At 63.1% G+C, this 15,989-nt stretch overlaps 1 protein-coding gene across 1 annotated transcript in view; it reads right to left on the reverse strand.

Annotated features, from left to right (window-relative positions):
- Positions 1-712: 712 nt before the first annotated feature.
- The window catches only part of HCN4 (hyperpolarization activated cyclic nucleotide gated potassium channel 4), a 44,089-nt gene continuing 28,812 nt past the window's right edge, over positions 713-15,989 (reverse strand). Inside the window, exons 3-8 of the mRNA XM_077881800.1 lie at positions 10,699-10,860; positions 8,503-8,721; positions 5,435-5,581; positions 5,086-5,326; positions 4,698-4,862; positions 713-4,592 (exon numbers count right to left, since the gene is read on the reverse strand). Of these exons, the coding sequence (XP_077737926.1) occupies positions 3,457-4,592; positions 4,698-4,862; positions 5,086-5,326; positions 5,435-5,581; positions 8,503-8,721; positions 10,699-10,860 (2,070 nt within the window). The 3' untranslated portion in view covers positions 713-3,456. The remainder of the gene's footprint in view (positions 4,593-4,697; positions 4,863-5,085; positions 5,327-5,434; positions 5,582-8,502; positions 8,722-10,698; positions 10,861-15,989) is intronic.

Raw genomic sequence — 15,989 nt, forward strand, 5'->3', positions numbered from 1 at the left:
CCCGGCCTGGGGCGGGTCCCCGGGGTGCCGTTGTCATGGGGACGCCCGCCGCCAGACTCCGCCGGTTACCATGGAAACAGCCACCGCCGGCCCGGGGTCCCCGCCCCCGTGAGGACTCCCCTCCCGCAGGGGGGGCGCAGGGCTGCAGGCGCCCTGAGCCCCCGGGGGGTGGGGGCAGCCGTCCGCAGGCTTCAGGGGCCTGGGGGCCCAGCCCAGCGCCCGCACCCATCAGCAGGGCGCAGACACCCTGAACCCCCGACAGTGAGGCCGCCCATCCCGCCTGCACCCTCAGGTCCACCCCTGGCCGCTGCAAACCCGCTGGCCTGGCCTTGACCCCTCCCCTGGGCCAGCCACCTTCTGTTCCCCAGCCGCCCTCTGGTTCCTGGGGGCCCATCCAATCGGGTGCCCCGGACTCTCCTGCCTCCCGGTCAGGGTGCACCAGGGAGGCCGCTCAGGGGCCCCCACTTCGGGCAGGGGTCAGGGGTTCCCCCGGCCACCCGCTGGCAGAGGACACTCGCTCCCTCTCGCTCCCCCTCCAGGTCCCACCAGCGGGGAGCAACGCACCCCTGCATCCGCAGCCCCCCTCCCGCTCCCTGGCACCTTTGCCCCCTGCTCCTGCTGGCTCCTGGGCCTCGGCGAACCCCGCTCAGCTTACTCTCGGCTGCTCCCCATCCCTGACCCCTGACCCTGACCCCTGGAAGAAGACAGCATCTGCTGGCATTTTTTTATTTAAATAAAATATACAACACGGTGCATTTACCGTTTTCTGTTTTAAAAGTGGTAGATTTGAAAATCGCTTTGGGGGGACTGGGGACGGGCTGGCCCGCGGACCTGGACCTGGCTTCCCCAGGCTCCAAGGAGCAGCTGGGCTGGGTCAGAGGTTTTATAAAATGCGTGTGTGCGTGTGTGTCGAGGACAGTGAGGCCAGGCCCTGATGGCAAGCGGGGTGGTCCTCACGCCTCATGCCCTTGTCCCCTCCACTCCTGCTCCTGTGCCCTCCCCGCCCACCTCCAGGACTAGATGGGTTTGGGGATCGAGTAGGCCTGCCTCCCTGAGGAGGGGCAGGGTGGCAGGGGTGTGTGCAGAGCGCAGGTGGAGGCCGCCACTTAAGCCCTTCCAGCCCCGAGAACTCCCTGGGCCCACGGGGCGTTCTCCTGCCCACTGGAGACCCCAGCCAGGCACTTAGTCTCTCCCCAAGATCGCAGGATCCTTCACCACCGTCCCTCCCGGATGACCGCCCCCTCCCTCGGGGCCATCCGTGGAGACACGGGCCTGCCCCACCTCCCTGGACAACTCGGGACCGAACCTGATCCTGACATCATTCTGGCTGGAGCGTGGAGGGGGGTCCTGGGTGGACAAGGCGGGACCAGCCCTACCCACTACTCAGGTCTTGGCCGGCGGACGCAGACCACTAACAGGCCTGGCAGGGCCTCGTGGGGAGCGAGAGCGTGCCTCGGGGGACATCTGCGCTGCTTTCACATCGGCGCCCCTCCTAAACCTGCTTCCGGCTCCGGGTGCCTTCAGAATGGGGGCCAGTCCGTTAGGAGGCTGCCTCGAAGGCCTCTGGGGCTCCCCCAAAGCCCCGAGTCTGCACCTGCATATCCGCCTGGTCCCCTCCTCCCTGCTCTTTCCTTCCTCTTCTTTCGGCCTAACTCTCCACCGCTCGCTGGAGGCCTGGCTCACACCCACCAGTGGCCACCTGCCCCTCGGGAGGCCCGGCCACCTCCCTCGTCCTGAGACCATCAGGTCCTGGGGCCCTCAGCCGAGGGGCTCTGGGCTCTCGCCTCGGCTGTTGGAGCAGTGGGCTGGGCACAGGAGGAGGCCCGGAGGACCGGATTCCTCGAGCACCTACGATGGCCTGTGCCGGGCATAGGCTGGGTGGTTCGCACCTGCTACTGCTCCCATCTGGTCCCCGGGGGTCCCTGGGAGGCGGTACCGTAGTGACTCCCGTTCTACAGATGAGGTAACAGACTCGGAAAGGCCGGCCAACTTGCCCTAGGTCAGCCGGCTAAGCAGCGGCAGGGCTGGGATTCGAACCCAGGTCTGACTGCTTCCAAAATCTGGTCTCTTCCCACCACGCTTTGCTCGGAGACTAACTGCGTCCCTCTCAGCGCTTAGCCTCCGGCGGGCACGGATTTCAGTCCCCGATGGGCCCTGGCTCTGCCATTCCGAGTTACCACGCTCTGGAAAAATTACCCCAAACTCCCTTTCCCCATCTTCGAAACAGGGAGAATCAAAGCACCTGCTTCGTGGTCTTTGTGAAATTAAAGGAGTCAACGTGTGTAAAGTGCGAAACCAGTGCTTGGCACAGAGCAGACTCAAGAACTACGAGTTCCCCTCACCTCCCACGGTACCGACGGGGAAACTGAGGGCCGTGGAGGTGACGGGGATGTGCTTGAGGCCCCTCAGGGCAGGAGGCGTCTTCTGCTTCCGCGCGGTGAGAGGTCAGGCTAGGACTGGACTTGAGACCAGAGATGCGGAGAAAGGGGGGGCCTGCTGAGGGGTCCTGGGGTCCTCTTCCCTGAGGACTGGAGAGAGCACTTCCCCCAGACCTTGCGGTGCCCAGCCCGAGGGCCAAGGCGGGCTGCTGCATGTAAGGTGACCTGGGTGTCCTGGCAACACGGGGTTACAGTGTGCGCACATGACAGTGGCTATCTACACGGCTCTAGGGGCGCTACGCAGCTCTACGTGTACACATCTTACATACATATACATATACATAGTCATATACGGATCTGGCTAAGTTTGCAGTAGAAAAAAAAATGCAAGACTCTCAGGGCCCTGGCCCCGTTTCGTCTCAAGGACTCAGGTGACCGAGGCTCCCCAGAAACACATCCAGGGGCAACCCCTTCCGGCGGGGGTTGGGGGGTGGGGGCACAAGAGGATCCCCCCCGCAGAGCTCCAAGTTCACAGCTAAGGGGCTGGTGGTGGCGGGGACTGCAGCCCTAAGATGGACACAGTAACAGACCTGCTCTAAGACCCCCAAACGTGGGCCACCCCACCTGCGGCCAACCCCAGAGACCCCAGAGACCCCAGCCAGAGAGAGACCCCGCCTGCCTTCTTCGGGCTTTTGCCTTTGGGCCCTGCCTGCTTCCCTCCCGCTCCCTCCCCTGCTCCCTCCCTCCTTCCCTCCCTCCCTTCCCTCTAGTGCTGAGTATTAAAATAGTCTATAAAAGCAAGTGACCAAAAATCTATAGCTCTAAGAATACCTGGTTATTTTCTGCTGTCTTTTGTTTTTCTGGTGTGGGGTGTTTTGTTTGTTTGTTTGTTTGTTGTTTTTAATGATAATCGTTATTGTTATTGGTATATCTCCTAATAATCACAGTTAAACCTGAAGGAAGAAAGGAGGCAGGAGGAGGAGGAGGAGGAGGAGGAGGGAGGGGGTTGGGGAGAAGAAGAAGAAGAAGAAGGAAAAACAAAAAAAGAGAAAACAGGAGGGGAGAAGGGGGGCCCTGCTCATAGGTTGGACGGCAGTTTGGAGCAGCGCGCGGGCTCAGGCCTGGCCCCGGGATCTCTCGGGGGCGCAGCAGTCAGAGGGGGGCCCCCGGGGGGGGCGGCTCTTGCGCCGAGCGAGGAGAGGGGGGGCGGCGCGGCACCTGAGGATGTCTTCCGAGGCAGAGTGACGCGCTGGCCGGCGCCCCCGCAGGGCCTCCCCGCGGGGCCCAGGCCCCCGCCGCCCCCGCCGCCCCCGCCGGCCCCGCCGGCCCCCGCCCGGGGCGCGGGCGGGAAGGCGGCCACCGACTCCCCCGACGAGTGCGGCGACGCCCCGCGGAGAGTCTGCGCCCCGGCGTGCGGCAGGGCGGGCTGCGAGGCCGAGAAGAGCCTGAGGTCCCGGGTGAGGCGGCCCGGGGTCAGGGGCGGGGTGCCGCGGCGCTGCGGGGGCTGCGGGGCCGGGGGGCTGCGCGCGGGCGGGGGCAGCAGGGAGCCGTGCGAGCCGGACGCCCGCGGGGGCGGCGCGCTCGGGAGCGTTCTCGGGGGCCCGGGCCGCTCGGGGGGGCGCGGGGGCGGCTCCGGGGCGCCGGGCGCGGGGTCCCCGGGGGGCTGGCCCGGGCTGGCGGCGGGGGAGCGCGCGGCGGGCGGCGGCGGGGGCTGCAGCGGGGCGCGCGCGGGGCCGGCGGGGGGCGTGCGCGCCGGGGAGCCGGGCGAGGGCGGCGGCGGGGGCCCGGCCGGCGGCGGCAGGTGCAGGGACGACGACGACGGCGTGTCCAGCTGCGACGGGCTGCTGGCGGGCGAGGCGGCGGCGGCGGCGGCGGGCGCGGCCGGGAGCAGGGACTGCAGGCGCCGGGGGTGGCGCGGGCCGGCGGGCGGGCGGAACACGGCGGCGGGCAGGCGGGGGTGGTGCGTGAGCGCCAGGGCCACCGACGTGGTGGCCGCGGCCGCCTGCAGCGGCGCCTGGATGAGCGGCGTCCAGATGACGGGCGCGGGGGGCGCGGCGGCGGCGGCGGCGGCGGCGGCCTGCACCCGGTGCGCGCAGTGGGCCATCTCGCGGTCGTGCTGCACGATCTGCTGGATGATCTCGTTCTCCTGGTAGTTGAAGACGCCCGAGTTGAGGTCGTGCTGCACCTTGTGCAGGAGGATGGAGTTCTTCTTGCCTGCGCCGCACAAGGGAGCGGGGGCTCAGGCCGGAGGCCCGGGGTGCGGGGTGCAGGGGGCCTCCCGGCCTCCCCGCCTCCCGGCCTCCCGGAGGCCGCCCTCACCGATGCGGTCCAGGCGGTCCAGCGCCACCGTCTCGAAGGCCCGCCGCATCATGGGGTACTCCTCCAGCACCTCGTTGAAGTTGTCCACGCTCAGCGAGTACAGGCGGCAGTAGGTGTCGGCCCGGACGCTGGCCGTGCGCCGACCCCGGGTCAGCAGGCAGATCTCTGCGGGGACAGCGGGAGTGGGGAGGACGAGCGGGCTCCGGCCTGGTCCCCACCATCGCCATGCCGGTGCCCCCAGCGGGGGCCGGGCTCTCCCCCAGCCCCGGCGCCCATCCACTGGGCCGCAGACACCCGCCAGGCGCCAGGCGGCCACCGCAGAGGGCCCCGGCGGTCATCCTCGGCCTCTCCAGCCCGGGTCCCCCTAGGGCCCCCGCGGCCCCCTCACCTCCGAAGTAGGAGCCGTCGGCCAGCTTGGTCTCCTTGTTGCCCTTGGTGAGCACGCTGACCACGCCGTGCTGGATGAAGTACATCTTCTTGCCGATGGTGCCCTCTCGGATGATGTAATCCCCCGGCTGGAAGACCTCGAAGCGCAGCTTGGTCAGCATGGACGTCACGAAGTTCGGGTCCGCGTTGGCGAAGAGCGGCATGGAGGCCACCAGCTTCCGGCAGTTGAAGTTGATGATCTCCTGGTCCCCGGGCGGGGCGGACAGGGAGAGAGGGAGAAGGTGCGGGGGCCGCCCAGCAGGAAGGACGCTCCCCTCCCGGCCCCCCCGCCGCCGCCGCCGCCGGCTCACCTCCCTCAGTGGCTCACTCAGCTCGCCCAGGATGCTCTCCTCGTCGAACATCTTGCCCTGGTAGCGGTGCTCGTAGTAGTCGTGGATGCGCTGCCGGGTGTCGGGCGGAAGCTTGTGGAAGGACATGTACTGCTCCACCTGCTTGTACTGAGTCACGGGAGACAGGGAGAGGGCGTCACCCTGGGAGGGCCCCAGCCCTGCTGCTGACCAGAGCTGGCACCAACCTGTGGGCCTCCCTGGCCGACCCTGGCTCCTTGAGACCGAGATCCGTGCTGTCGGTGTGCCCCAAGCAATGGCCCTGACTCCCGGGGCCTTGGGGGTCAGGGAGGAGCTCCATCAGTGTTGGGTGCCATGGAGACGGCCAGGGGCAATAGGGCCTGACCCAAGCCCGGGTCCAGGCCAACTGACCAGGAGGTCCACCAAGTTTCCTCCCCACACGGGTCTTTTCTGTGTCACGCTGTGGACCAGAGAGGCCCCACTGGCGCCAGGAGGTGCTCTTTGCCACCAGGTGACACTGGCATGGGCAGCAGGGTTGGGCTGCAGTGGGTTGGGGGACTGGAGGCTAAAGTCAGAGCGCCTGACCCACCATATGCTGGGTATCCAAATGTGGCCCCAGCCGGCTCCACGTCATTTTGTCAGAGTGACTCTAGCCCACGGGAGGGCCAGGCCCTTAATCAGAGGTTGGGGATAAAAGATGGGTGAGCCCAAGTGCCCAGGCCCCAAGCAAATACGAAATGCTCCTATCCATCCAGGGGTGATGGGCGGGTGCTGCTCCGGCCGTCCTGAGACTGTGGGTGCAGAGCGGGCATCCACGGGAGCACGCTCGGCAGAAACAGATTAGGCACAACCGGACCGTTCCCTCACTGGCACGGAAGGGCAGTTCCTGTACCCAAGGAACAAGCAGAGGAGGGGAGCCCGTTCCCGGGGACTGGTGCTCCCAAGAGGCGGGGACAAGCCCGGCTGCAGGTGCCTGCAGGCAACGGAGGGCTGGGAGATGACAGTTCCTTACGTTCTTCCAGCCACGTTGGCTCCGGCTGCTCGAGGCTGTGCCCAGCCCCAGGGGACAGGGACTTCCTGGCCAGCTGTGGGGCCAGGGGACTCGGAACAGCTGGAGCCATAGTTTAGAGCTTTCCCGTGCCAGGGGAGAAGGCACAGTGGTGGGGAGGCAGGGTCTGGAGACCCGGCTGGAGAGCAAGCTTGTTGACGTGGTTCAGGCAAGGGCTAGTAGAGACCAGTGGGAGGGAATTCATCTCAGAGAGATTTATGGGGGACTCAGATTGGAGAGCCATTAGCTAAGGAACAGAATAAAGACACCCCTCGAATGGAGAGCCCCAAGCAGCTTGCCCTCGAGTGAACCCTGGTGCTTTTTTCTAAACTATCCCTGACCGTCATCCCGGACTGAGCCCCCACCCGGGTCACACACGGAGTCCTGACCCGGTCACAGGCTGGGCCTTGACGCTGGCCCACGTTGATCCCTCACCAGGCCCTGTACTGAGCAATGGCTGGAACGACCTGACGCCTTCTCACCGTCCCCTTTCCAGGACCCCTTGTTCTCATCAGGCTGATTTCTTTCCTACCTGTCTGCATACCTTTGTTCATGCTCCTCATGATGCCTGCCTAGAATTCTATCTCCTTCCTCTGCTGCCCCAAACTGCCCCTCCCACCCTGCCCTGGCTCTGCAGGCTCTCCTGAGCTTTCCTTTTGGCAGCGTGGCACCCGGGCATCCATGTCTCGGTCACCCCACCAAGGGAGGGCACCCGGGGCAGGCAGGCAGCCAGTTAATCAATACACGCCGAGCCCCGCTATGTGCCGGACACTGGGAATTCAATGGACACCTGGGTCCTGCCCTCACAGAGCCACGGCCTGGACAGGAAAGATGGACACTACACAAGGACCACACCATGAATTAAATCCATCAGGAGGACAAAGTGTGGTGAAGGGGAATTAGAGGTCACATGATGGGGGAGCTGATGGGGTCACAGAAGGCCCACCAAGGTCAAGTGCAGGCTGAGAGGTGGAGAAGTGGTCAGGTGAAAAGGCGAGAGGAGAGTTCCAGGCTAGTGTCTGTGCCAAGGCCTTGCAGGAGGCCGTGCCCGGGGCGGGGGCGGGGGAGGACGCTGGCCAGGCTGGAATAGAGGGCTGTGGGGCCCAGGGCATGATGTGGTCATGGGAAGCGCAGGGGCCAGATTATGCCCCTTAAATGTCAGGCTGAGGAACCACACCTCGGAGTTGCTCTGCGTCTACGAGTAACCTGGAGACCCGGATGAGTTTTAAGCAGGAGGATACGACCAGCTCTACATTTTTTAAATCTCTGCTCTATCTGCCACACAGAGAAAGGAATGGAAGGCAGATGGAGCCCACTTAGCCAATAAATATCGACTAGCCTGCTCTGTGCTGTCTTACAGGTTGGCATGTATTACTCACTCCGCAAAAGCCCCACGACAGGAGCCCTTCTCCTGTCTCCCTCTTACAGATGGGCACCTGGGGCAGAGGTATGCAGTAACATGCCCATGCTCCATGGACAGCCGATTAGGCCCCTGGGCCCCACTGCGCGGAGCTGCCCACAGAGCATAGCGCCTCCGAGGGCAGAAGGCATGGAGGAGCGGAGAGCAAAGCTTGAGCCACCAGGGACCCAACGTGTGACGACTGAGAGGACACGCCGCCGAGACCAGCCAGAGCGGGAGGGTGTGCAGTTACAGGAACCAAGAGCAAAGCCAAGATGGGAGTGCTAACTGGCAAATACCACCGAGACGCTGCGCAAGATGAGGACCCCAAAGGATCTATGGGCTTTGGCACAGCGGAGGGCACCGGTGAACTTCAGTTTATGGGCTGAGCCATGGGTTCAGCAATCATGAACAAGGTGGGCGTTTGTTTGCTTTAGGAATCTGTCCAGGAAAAAGAGGTGGACAACAGCAAAGAGAACGGCCCAAGCCAGATGAGGGTAGATGGCAGGACACGTCGGGGGCCTGGCGTCGGGGACCCGCTGGCTGCCAGCCTGGGCCCCCTGGGGACCACGGGTCAGGTGCTCTCCTAAGGCTCCCAGGACGGAGCACAGCTTTCTGCCCTACCTTCTCCTGGTACTGGCGCCGAGACGAGTCCAGGGACTGGATGAGGGCGGTGGCGTGGCCGATGAACATGGCGTAGCAGGTGGCGCCCACAATCATGCTGAGCATGGTGAGCCAGACGTCTGACATGCCCACGGGTGCCTGCCGTCCATACCCGATGCACAGCATGTGGCTCATGGCCTTGAAGAGGGCATAGGAATACTGCTTTCCCCAGGAGTTGTTCTGTGGACAGATTGTGGGTGGGTAGCTAGAAGGTCCCTGTCCCCTCCCACCCCTCAACCTAACTCTTTCCCAGTGGCTGAGCCCAGGGAGGGCTTCCAACCTTGCTGTTGGCTGGAAGCCTTGGGTGAGGGGCAGGAGCCCGCACTGGCGACGTGCAGGGACAGTGAACCCCCGACTGAGGCCTTTCTCTTGCTATGGGGGACAGGATCAGACTAGAAGCCCCAGCAAAGGGACAGGAGCCAGCCTCACCCCCCTCCGACTTTTCAGTCCTCAGGGAGCAGCCTGGAGCCCCGAGGCCGCCAAAGGCCCCAGGCTGAGCCACCCTGCTGTCCTCTACTTGCTGAAAATAGCTCCATCCCCACCCCACCCCCACCACCAAACTACTGCCAAGTGAAGCCCATTTCCCCACTGACCTCAATTACAAAACCAGATATGCCTTCCCGGGGGGGACAAGCTCTGGCAGACTGAGCCAAAAACACTGTCCTCATTTTGGGCGAGCAAAGTTTGAGCGCTGCAGAGCTAACTCACCTCCTGGGTGAGCCCTGCCGGAATGGGTTCAGGGCTGAGGCCGCTAGTTATCCTCCCCCCTGCCAGGAGATGGACTGTCTGGAACAGACAATGCTTGAGGGCAGGAGGAGGGAGGAAGGGAGTGAGCGAGGCTCCCGGCTATTTTTGTCTCCAAAGCCAGCCAGTGTCTCAAGGAAGCCTCCGCGTGGGAAAGCTGGGCGCAGAAGGGCCATCTCCTGAATTTAGTGCATGTGTGGGCCTGTCACCCTCACACAGAGGAAACTGTCCCAAAAGAGGAAGCTGCCAGATGAACCCCAGCATCTGCTACCTCCCCTGTGCCTCCCTGTTCACATAGGGGATGGATGAGCAACTCTGTGCATGACCTAGCTCAGGACCCAAAGAACCGGGGCGCGGGGCCCCAAACCCTTCCACGGTTCCCAGGCTGTTGCTAGCACCTGGGGCAAGGCACAGGAGCTGTGAGCCACGGTCAAGGCCACTCAGGTGGTCCTAGACAAGCCGAGCCGGTCTGGTGGCTCTCGGTCCAGACCCGGTTGGGAGGTCAGCGAGGCTGATCCTGGGGTGCCTGCCTCAGCTCCCAGCCTGAGGACCCAGGGTGGCTGCAGCTGCCTCTAGTCAGGGCTTGGCATGGGGGGCAGGGGGGGGCTTCCTGCTGAGCCTCGGGGGACCGGATATTCAATCCATCTGGCCGATTCATTTACACTTAGCTCATCAAAAGGCTGTTTGGTCAAGGCCTAGTTGATGCTGAAAGAGGCCTCAGGTCCCTTCACCTCTTTCAAAGCTGGCTCCTCCTCCCCTGGGGCTCCGGGGATTGGCCCTCAGGTGAACCACAGGACAGGGTGGGAGGAGGAGGGAGGCGGGCCTCCCAAAGCTGGGGGGGGTTGTTCACGGGTCCAGGGGGTCCTCGCCCCGCCTGGTGCCCACTCTGCACGTGGGAGGCGTGGGGTGGGGGGCTCTGCGTGATGGCTTCCCGGCCCCCATTCCATCTTCCCTCCTGGGGGCTCAGGCCCCCACCTGTGGGGGCCTAGGGGGTGAGGTTGGGGGGAGGGCCGGGGAGGGAGCCCCCCCACTCAGAAGCCCGCCACAAGCCGCCTACGGTGCCCCTCCCCACTTTCCCTTTTCTCGGGCTCAGCTTTTAGGGTTGGTCGGGCCTCTGGCGGACAGAGGGAGGATGGCAACCCCCAGCCCAGCTTTGCCACACTTGATACAGTGAGAACTAGCAGGTCTTCACTTCCTTGAGGGGAGTCGGGGCCCGCGCCAGGGGGCTGGAGGGAGGCGCGGGGTGGGGGTGATGGGCCTGCACTGGCTGGAGCTGTGGGCCTTGGCCACCGTGCTGGCACCTCAGGACCCCATGTGCCGGGGCTCAGGTGTAGACCTGTGCTGTGGACCTATGCTGCCCATTGGTGCTCTCACCCCCCGACGCCCCAAGGGAGGCCCGAGCTGGGCGCTCACCACCATGTTGTTGATGGACACCCAGCAGTCATCGGGGAAGTCCTGCAGCATGGGCACCAGGAACTGCAGGCAGCCGTCCCAGTGGCAGAGCAGGAGCATCATGCCGATGAGGTTCACGATGCGCACCACAGCGCTGGCCAGGTCGTAGGTCATGTGGAAGATCTGGGGGCACAGGGAAAGAAATGGACCTCGTAGGTGGCTGGCCGGCCCGCCGGGAAAGGGGGTGGCCGCTCCTGCCCAGCCTGCAGCTGCCCGGGGCACTGCCCCACGCCTGCTTGGCGGGCACCGGCCTGGGGCTGGGCAGGTGCAGGTGGCCAGGGCGGGAGGTTGGAAGAAGCTCGCAGCAGGCCGTAGGGCCCCAGGGGGACACCTCCAGGGCTTCCTGCGGGTGTGGGGGCCTCCCCGGAAGTCCAGCCATCCATTCAGGCCTGATGCTTGAAGGGAGGACATCCCCCCTACAGCCCTGAAGTGGGCAGAGACGCTGCTTCATCAGCTGGCCTGGCCGGGAGGACGACAGGGAGAAAGTCAGCCAGCGTGGGGCTCCTCGGGGGACCACAGTCTGTCATCAGGCCAGGGGCACTGTGTCTCCCCAAATCTGCCACTGGACACCAAGGACCTAGCAGCAGCGGGGGGCTAAGCAGCCTGGACACACGGGGTCCCCTGGGCTCACACGGACCTTGATCCCAGGCCCACTTCCACCCAGTTCCTAGCTGTGCGATCTTGAGAAAGTCCCTGAATCTCTCTGATTACGTGGCTCATCTGGAAAATGGCAATAAAAATTCTTACCTGAATGGATTATCAAATGGATTAAATTATACATATAAAGTGCCCGGCCCTGGCTATAGACATGTTCCATAAATTGCACACCATTATTAATTAATGAGCTGTTATTAATAATTAATCTTTATGACTAGTTAATATGTAGTAGTAGTAATGCTCTCCAGTATCATTTAACAACATTCCACCCCCTCAACCCCAGCCCAGTGCCACCCGAGCGTGCCCGCTGCTGTGGCTCCTAGTGAGGCCCCGAAGTTTGTGGGGTGGGGGTGGGGTGGGCATACCCAGCATCCCTGCCCCAAGGCCCTCCTGCCACAGCTGCTGCTTGGTCCAGGGTGGGCAGGGGTCGCCATGCTGACAGGGCAGTGAGGGGACAGAGAGGGGAGGAGGTCTAGAGGGAGGCCTCTGGAAGCTCTGGCCTTGCCTCTGGCCTAGGAGACCCTGGAGGCAGGATGGGGTGGACTCTGGTGGGTGGCAGGATATTCTGATGCCAGTGACTTGTTTCCCCTTCAACAAGGGGGCTTGGTATGGGTCCAGGTTCTGAGGAGTCAAACATGAATACTACTGGTCGACCACCTCCGGGGCCGTGCCCACCTGCGGTCCCCTTAGTAGCATGACCCTGGATGTTCCAGCCCAAAGGCTGTGGAGTCTTTTCAGGATGAAGCAGACCCTGGAAAGGTTCGTGGAGGATGGAGCTCCATCACCCCCATGGCCCCAGTGACAGGGGGACAGTAACACCACATCCCAGTCATGCGGGGCATGCGGTCCCACAGTCATCCTCATGTAAACTCACGACGACCCTTTGCTGAAAATACTGTCAGCACGGCTCGGAGGAGGAACTGGGCGCCACCACGGTGGCAGTGGAAGAGGCCTATCTGACCCAGGGCTGCCTGCAGACGATGAGACGGGCCCAGGAGCTCTGTTTTGCAGATGAAAGGACTCTAACCCAAAGTGGCCGAGGGATGTGTCTGGGATCGCAGGCCACACAGGCCCCAGGGCTAGCCGCAGTGCCCAGCATCCGCGCGCCCAGCAGACTGATACACGTAAGCAGTGGCGGGCACCGCAGACCGGGCAGGGCGGTGCGGGACCGGGGCCTGCGTCTAGAAGGCCGCACGTGCCTGAGCGTGACACCCGTGCCTCTGGCCACCGTCGCTGCCGGCCTTGACCTGGGGCCTGGACCTTGAGCCCGGAAGCTCCTCAGCCTCTCCCCACCACCCCCAGCAGCTCCTGAGCCCAGCACCCCACCCCATGCGGCTCTGACGGGAGGTCTGAAGTGAGCACAACAGCCCTGGGACCTTGGGCCAGCCACTAACCTTTCAAAGTCTCTCCCCGGACGTGGAGGATGGGGAAGGCAAGTGACATGGGCGCATCCAGTGTCGGAGATGACCAGCACCCGCCCTCCCATCCCACCAGATCTCAGCCTTCCCTCGGTTAAGACGAGCTACACATCTGCCCCCCCTCTCTCAAGGTCGCTGGAGAAATTAAACTGGCTGAGAAAGTCCTCTGGGCCCTGAACACAACACCGTGCGGTGGGTCATTATTACGAAGCTCCTTCATTTCCCAGCTGCTGCAAACTGGAGGTTTGTGTCCCTCAAAAGCCATATGTTGAAGCCCAAACCCCCACTGATGGCAATAGGAGCTGGGGCCTTTGGGGGTGATTAGGTCATTGGGGTGGAGCCCCCATGAATGAGGTCAGTGCCCTCAGAAGAAGAGACATGAGAAGGAGGATCTCTGTCCGCCATGTGCGGACGCAACAAGGAGGGCAAGGGCCTTAGGCAGAAACCAACCATGTTGGCGCCCCGATTTGTCCTTCCAGCCTCTAGAACCATGAGAAGCAAATGATTATAGTGTAAGCCCTCGGGTCTGCAAGTTCTCTGTTCTAACAGCCCCAGCTGCACCGTACGTATGGTGTCTAGGGCACAGGGTATGGTGCAGTGTCCTCCTCTGCAGTATATGCCACATAACACGGTGCCAGAGCTGAAGGAGCCGCGGACCCCGTCAGAAAGCGTCCCAGACTGGGGCAGCTCATGGAAACTGCTCTTCTGCATGAGCCACTCCCGGCCTGAGAGACACAAGTAGTGGGTTGGTATATTTTTATGCAAAACCTTTTTTTTTCCCTCTTTTAAAGATTTATTTACTTATGAGAGACACACACACAGAGAGAGAGAGAGAGAGGCAGAGACACAGGTAGAGGCAGAAGCAGGCTCCATGCAGGGAGCCCAATGTGGGACTCGATCCCGGGTCTCCAGGATCAGGCCCTGGACCAACGGGGCACTAAACCGCTGAGCCACCGGGCTGCCCTATGCAATACCTTCTTTTCTTTGGGTATCACCTATGTGATTTGTTCCTCCAGGATCAGGTACTTGTCTAGTCTGCCTTTATCAGGACCTCAGCAATGAACAAAGCAGACCACATGGTAGGGTCTCAGGAACCAAGAAGTGCTCAGGGACAGAGGTAAAGGGGAAGGTGACGATGACAGTGATGGGGATGATGGTAATCAGGGCTGCCACGAGTGTATATGGTGGCGTTTGGAAAAGGCTCTGGGCAGGTGCAGCCTACGGGGGACCCTACCTCTGCCTTCACGGGAAGGAAAGGGGCCTTTGCCTGCAGGTGGGCATGGACTCACGGGTCCTGCATGGCGGTGGTGGTGATGGTGGTGGTGATGGTGGTGGTGGTGGTGATGGTGGTGGCGGTGATGGTGGTGGTGGTGGTGATGGTGGTGATGGTGGTGGTGGTGGTGGTGGCGGTAGCGGTGGTGGAGCTCGGTGTTGGGCTGAGGAAGCTGGAGGGGGGCCTGGTGGGGGTGGGGAGGGGTGTGGGGTGGGGCTCTGGGGCGGCGGGAGGGGCACTCTGGATAGCTCTCCGTGCAAAGCCAAAGGCACCTACGTGGCAAAATCTGAACTTCCTGCCAAGGGTTGGTGGAGTGGGGGGCACATCCATCCAGGCTAGGAGGGTAACCCGGGCGGGGCAGACACGCACACGCACTCTGGCCCCAACACGACGGCACCCAGGTGTGGTTGCTGAGAGTGAGTCTGGCAGTTGCTGGGAGAGGCGGCTAACCACTTGTGTGTCCCCGCTGTGGGCTGGGGCCGCAGGCCACCCGCAAGTCAGCTGCGCTGCACAAATATTTGTCTTGCTCTTTATACTTCATTAAAACCCCCTTTTACGATGTTGGTTCTGACTGTGGGGGTTGAGTACCTTCATTTCCAGGCCCTGCAAGGCTCGCTGGGCGGGCAGCCTGGGCGGCTGGCCCTCTGTCCCCACATGGCCCTCGGGGGGAGGCTCCAGAGCTTGCCGGCCACCGTGCGGAGACAGAGCGACATGTCCTCCAGCTCGGCCAAGCGCCTTCTCTGCTCTGAGCCTGTTTGCTCATCTGTGTAATGGACCAGTAACTGCCAGCTCCCGGGGCTGTCTTGGGGATCAGGAGAGATGACGTCCACAGCTGGTACACAGTAGGTACTCAATGCATGCTGGTTCCTCTCCTTCCCTCTCTTCCCCAGCCTTCAAACAAAGAGTTGGTTTCTCAGTCCTGGGGAGAGACCAGAAACTGGAGTTTCCGCCAAGGCTTCTGCTCAGGGCAGGGTTGAGTTCCCTCCCAGGGAGACTCATATTCTCCTCAGGGAAAAGACCAACTTCTCCCTGCGTCTGAGGGACCAGTGGCCACCCTGGGGTCAGCGATCCCAGGCCAGAGAGGACGGCTGGTGCCCGAGTGTCCTGGGGACAGCCTGGAGGTGGCCCAGCTGAAGGTCACCCTGGGTCCCCTCCTGGGGCCTATAGAGTGCCAACCCCTACCCTTAAGAGCACTCCTCAATTCTGAGCGAGAAAGAAAAATCGAAGTCCGTGGAAGAGGAGACTCCTCGGGAGGCTCGGCCAGGCGCAGCCTCCTCTCTCCAGCCCTCCTCCCCCGGCTCTCGGCTGCGAGGGAAAGAGGATTCTGGGATGGGTCGCTGGGGTGCTGGGCCTGCTGGGGAACATCCGGAGGGTGGGGGGGCGGCGACCACGGTTTCTAACAATAGCCTCTGTGCCTGTAACAAGCTCACACCTCCCAGGGAGGGAAGAGGCTTGGCTGGGAGAAGCTTGGGAAGAGGAAGCTGACCTAGATCGCCCGGGATGGAGGCAGAGGCTGGCTTGCAACCTGCCCGAGACCCTCCGCCTCTCCTGACTCCCGAGACGCTTGAGGAGTCTCTGGCCAGGGGCTGGGCTGGGCGAGGCAGTCTGGCATCTCCACGGCTTCACCAGGGCCACCCAGGGCCACGACAGTGTCCTCAGGGTCAGCTAACGTGGTCCCTGCCAGGGGAGGCCAGGGCGGGGACCAAGCCCCGACCCCAGAACATCAGAGCGCAGTCAGGAAAACCGAGGTCCCCAAAAGGAAAGAGATTCACACAGGGAGTTAGAGGAGAGAGAGCAGGCTTTTCTCTACTGGATACCTCCTCTCCTGAATCTCACGAAGACCTGGGACTTCTGGGGTCCCCCCACTACTATCTCAGGCCAAGCTGAGGCGAGAAGCCCCAGGC

Source organism: Canis aureus, chromosome 32, assembly GCF_053574225.1.
Source record: "Canis aureus isolate CA01 chromosome 32, VMU_Caureus_v.1.0, whole genome shotgun sequence".
NCBI lineage: Eukaryota > Metazoa > Chordata > Mammalia > Carnivora > Canidae > Canis > Canis aureus.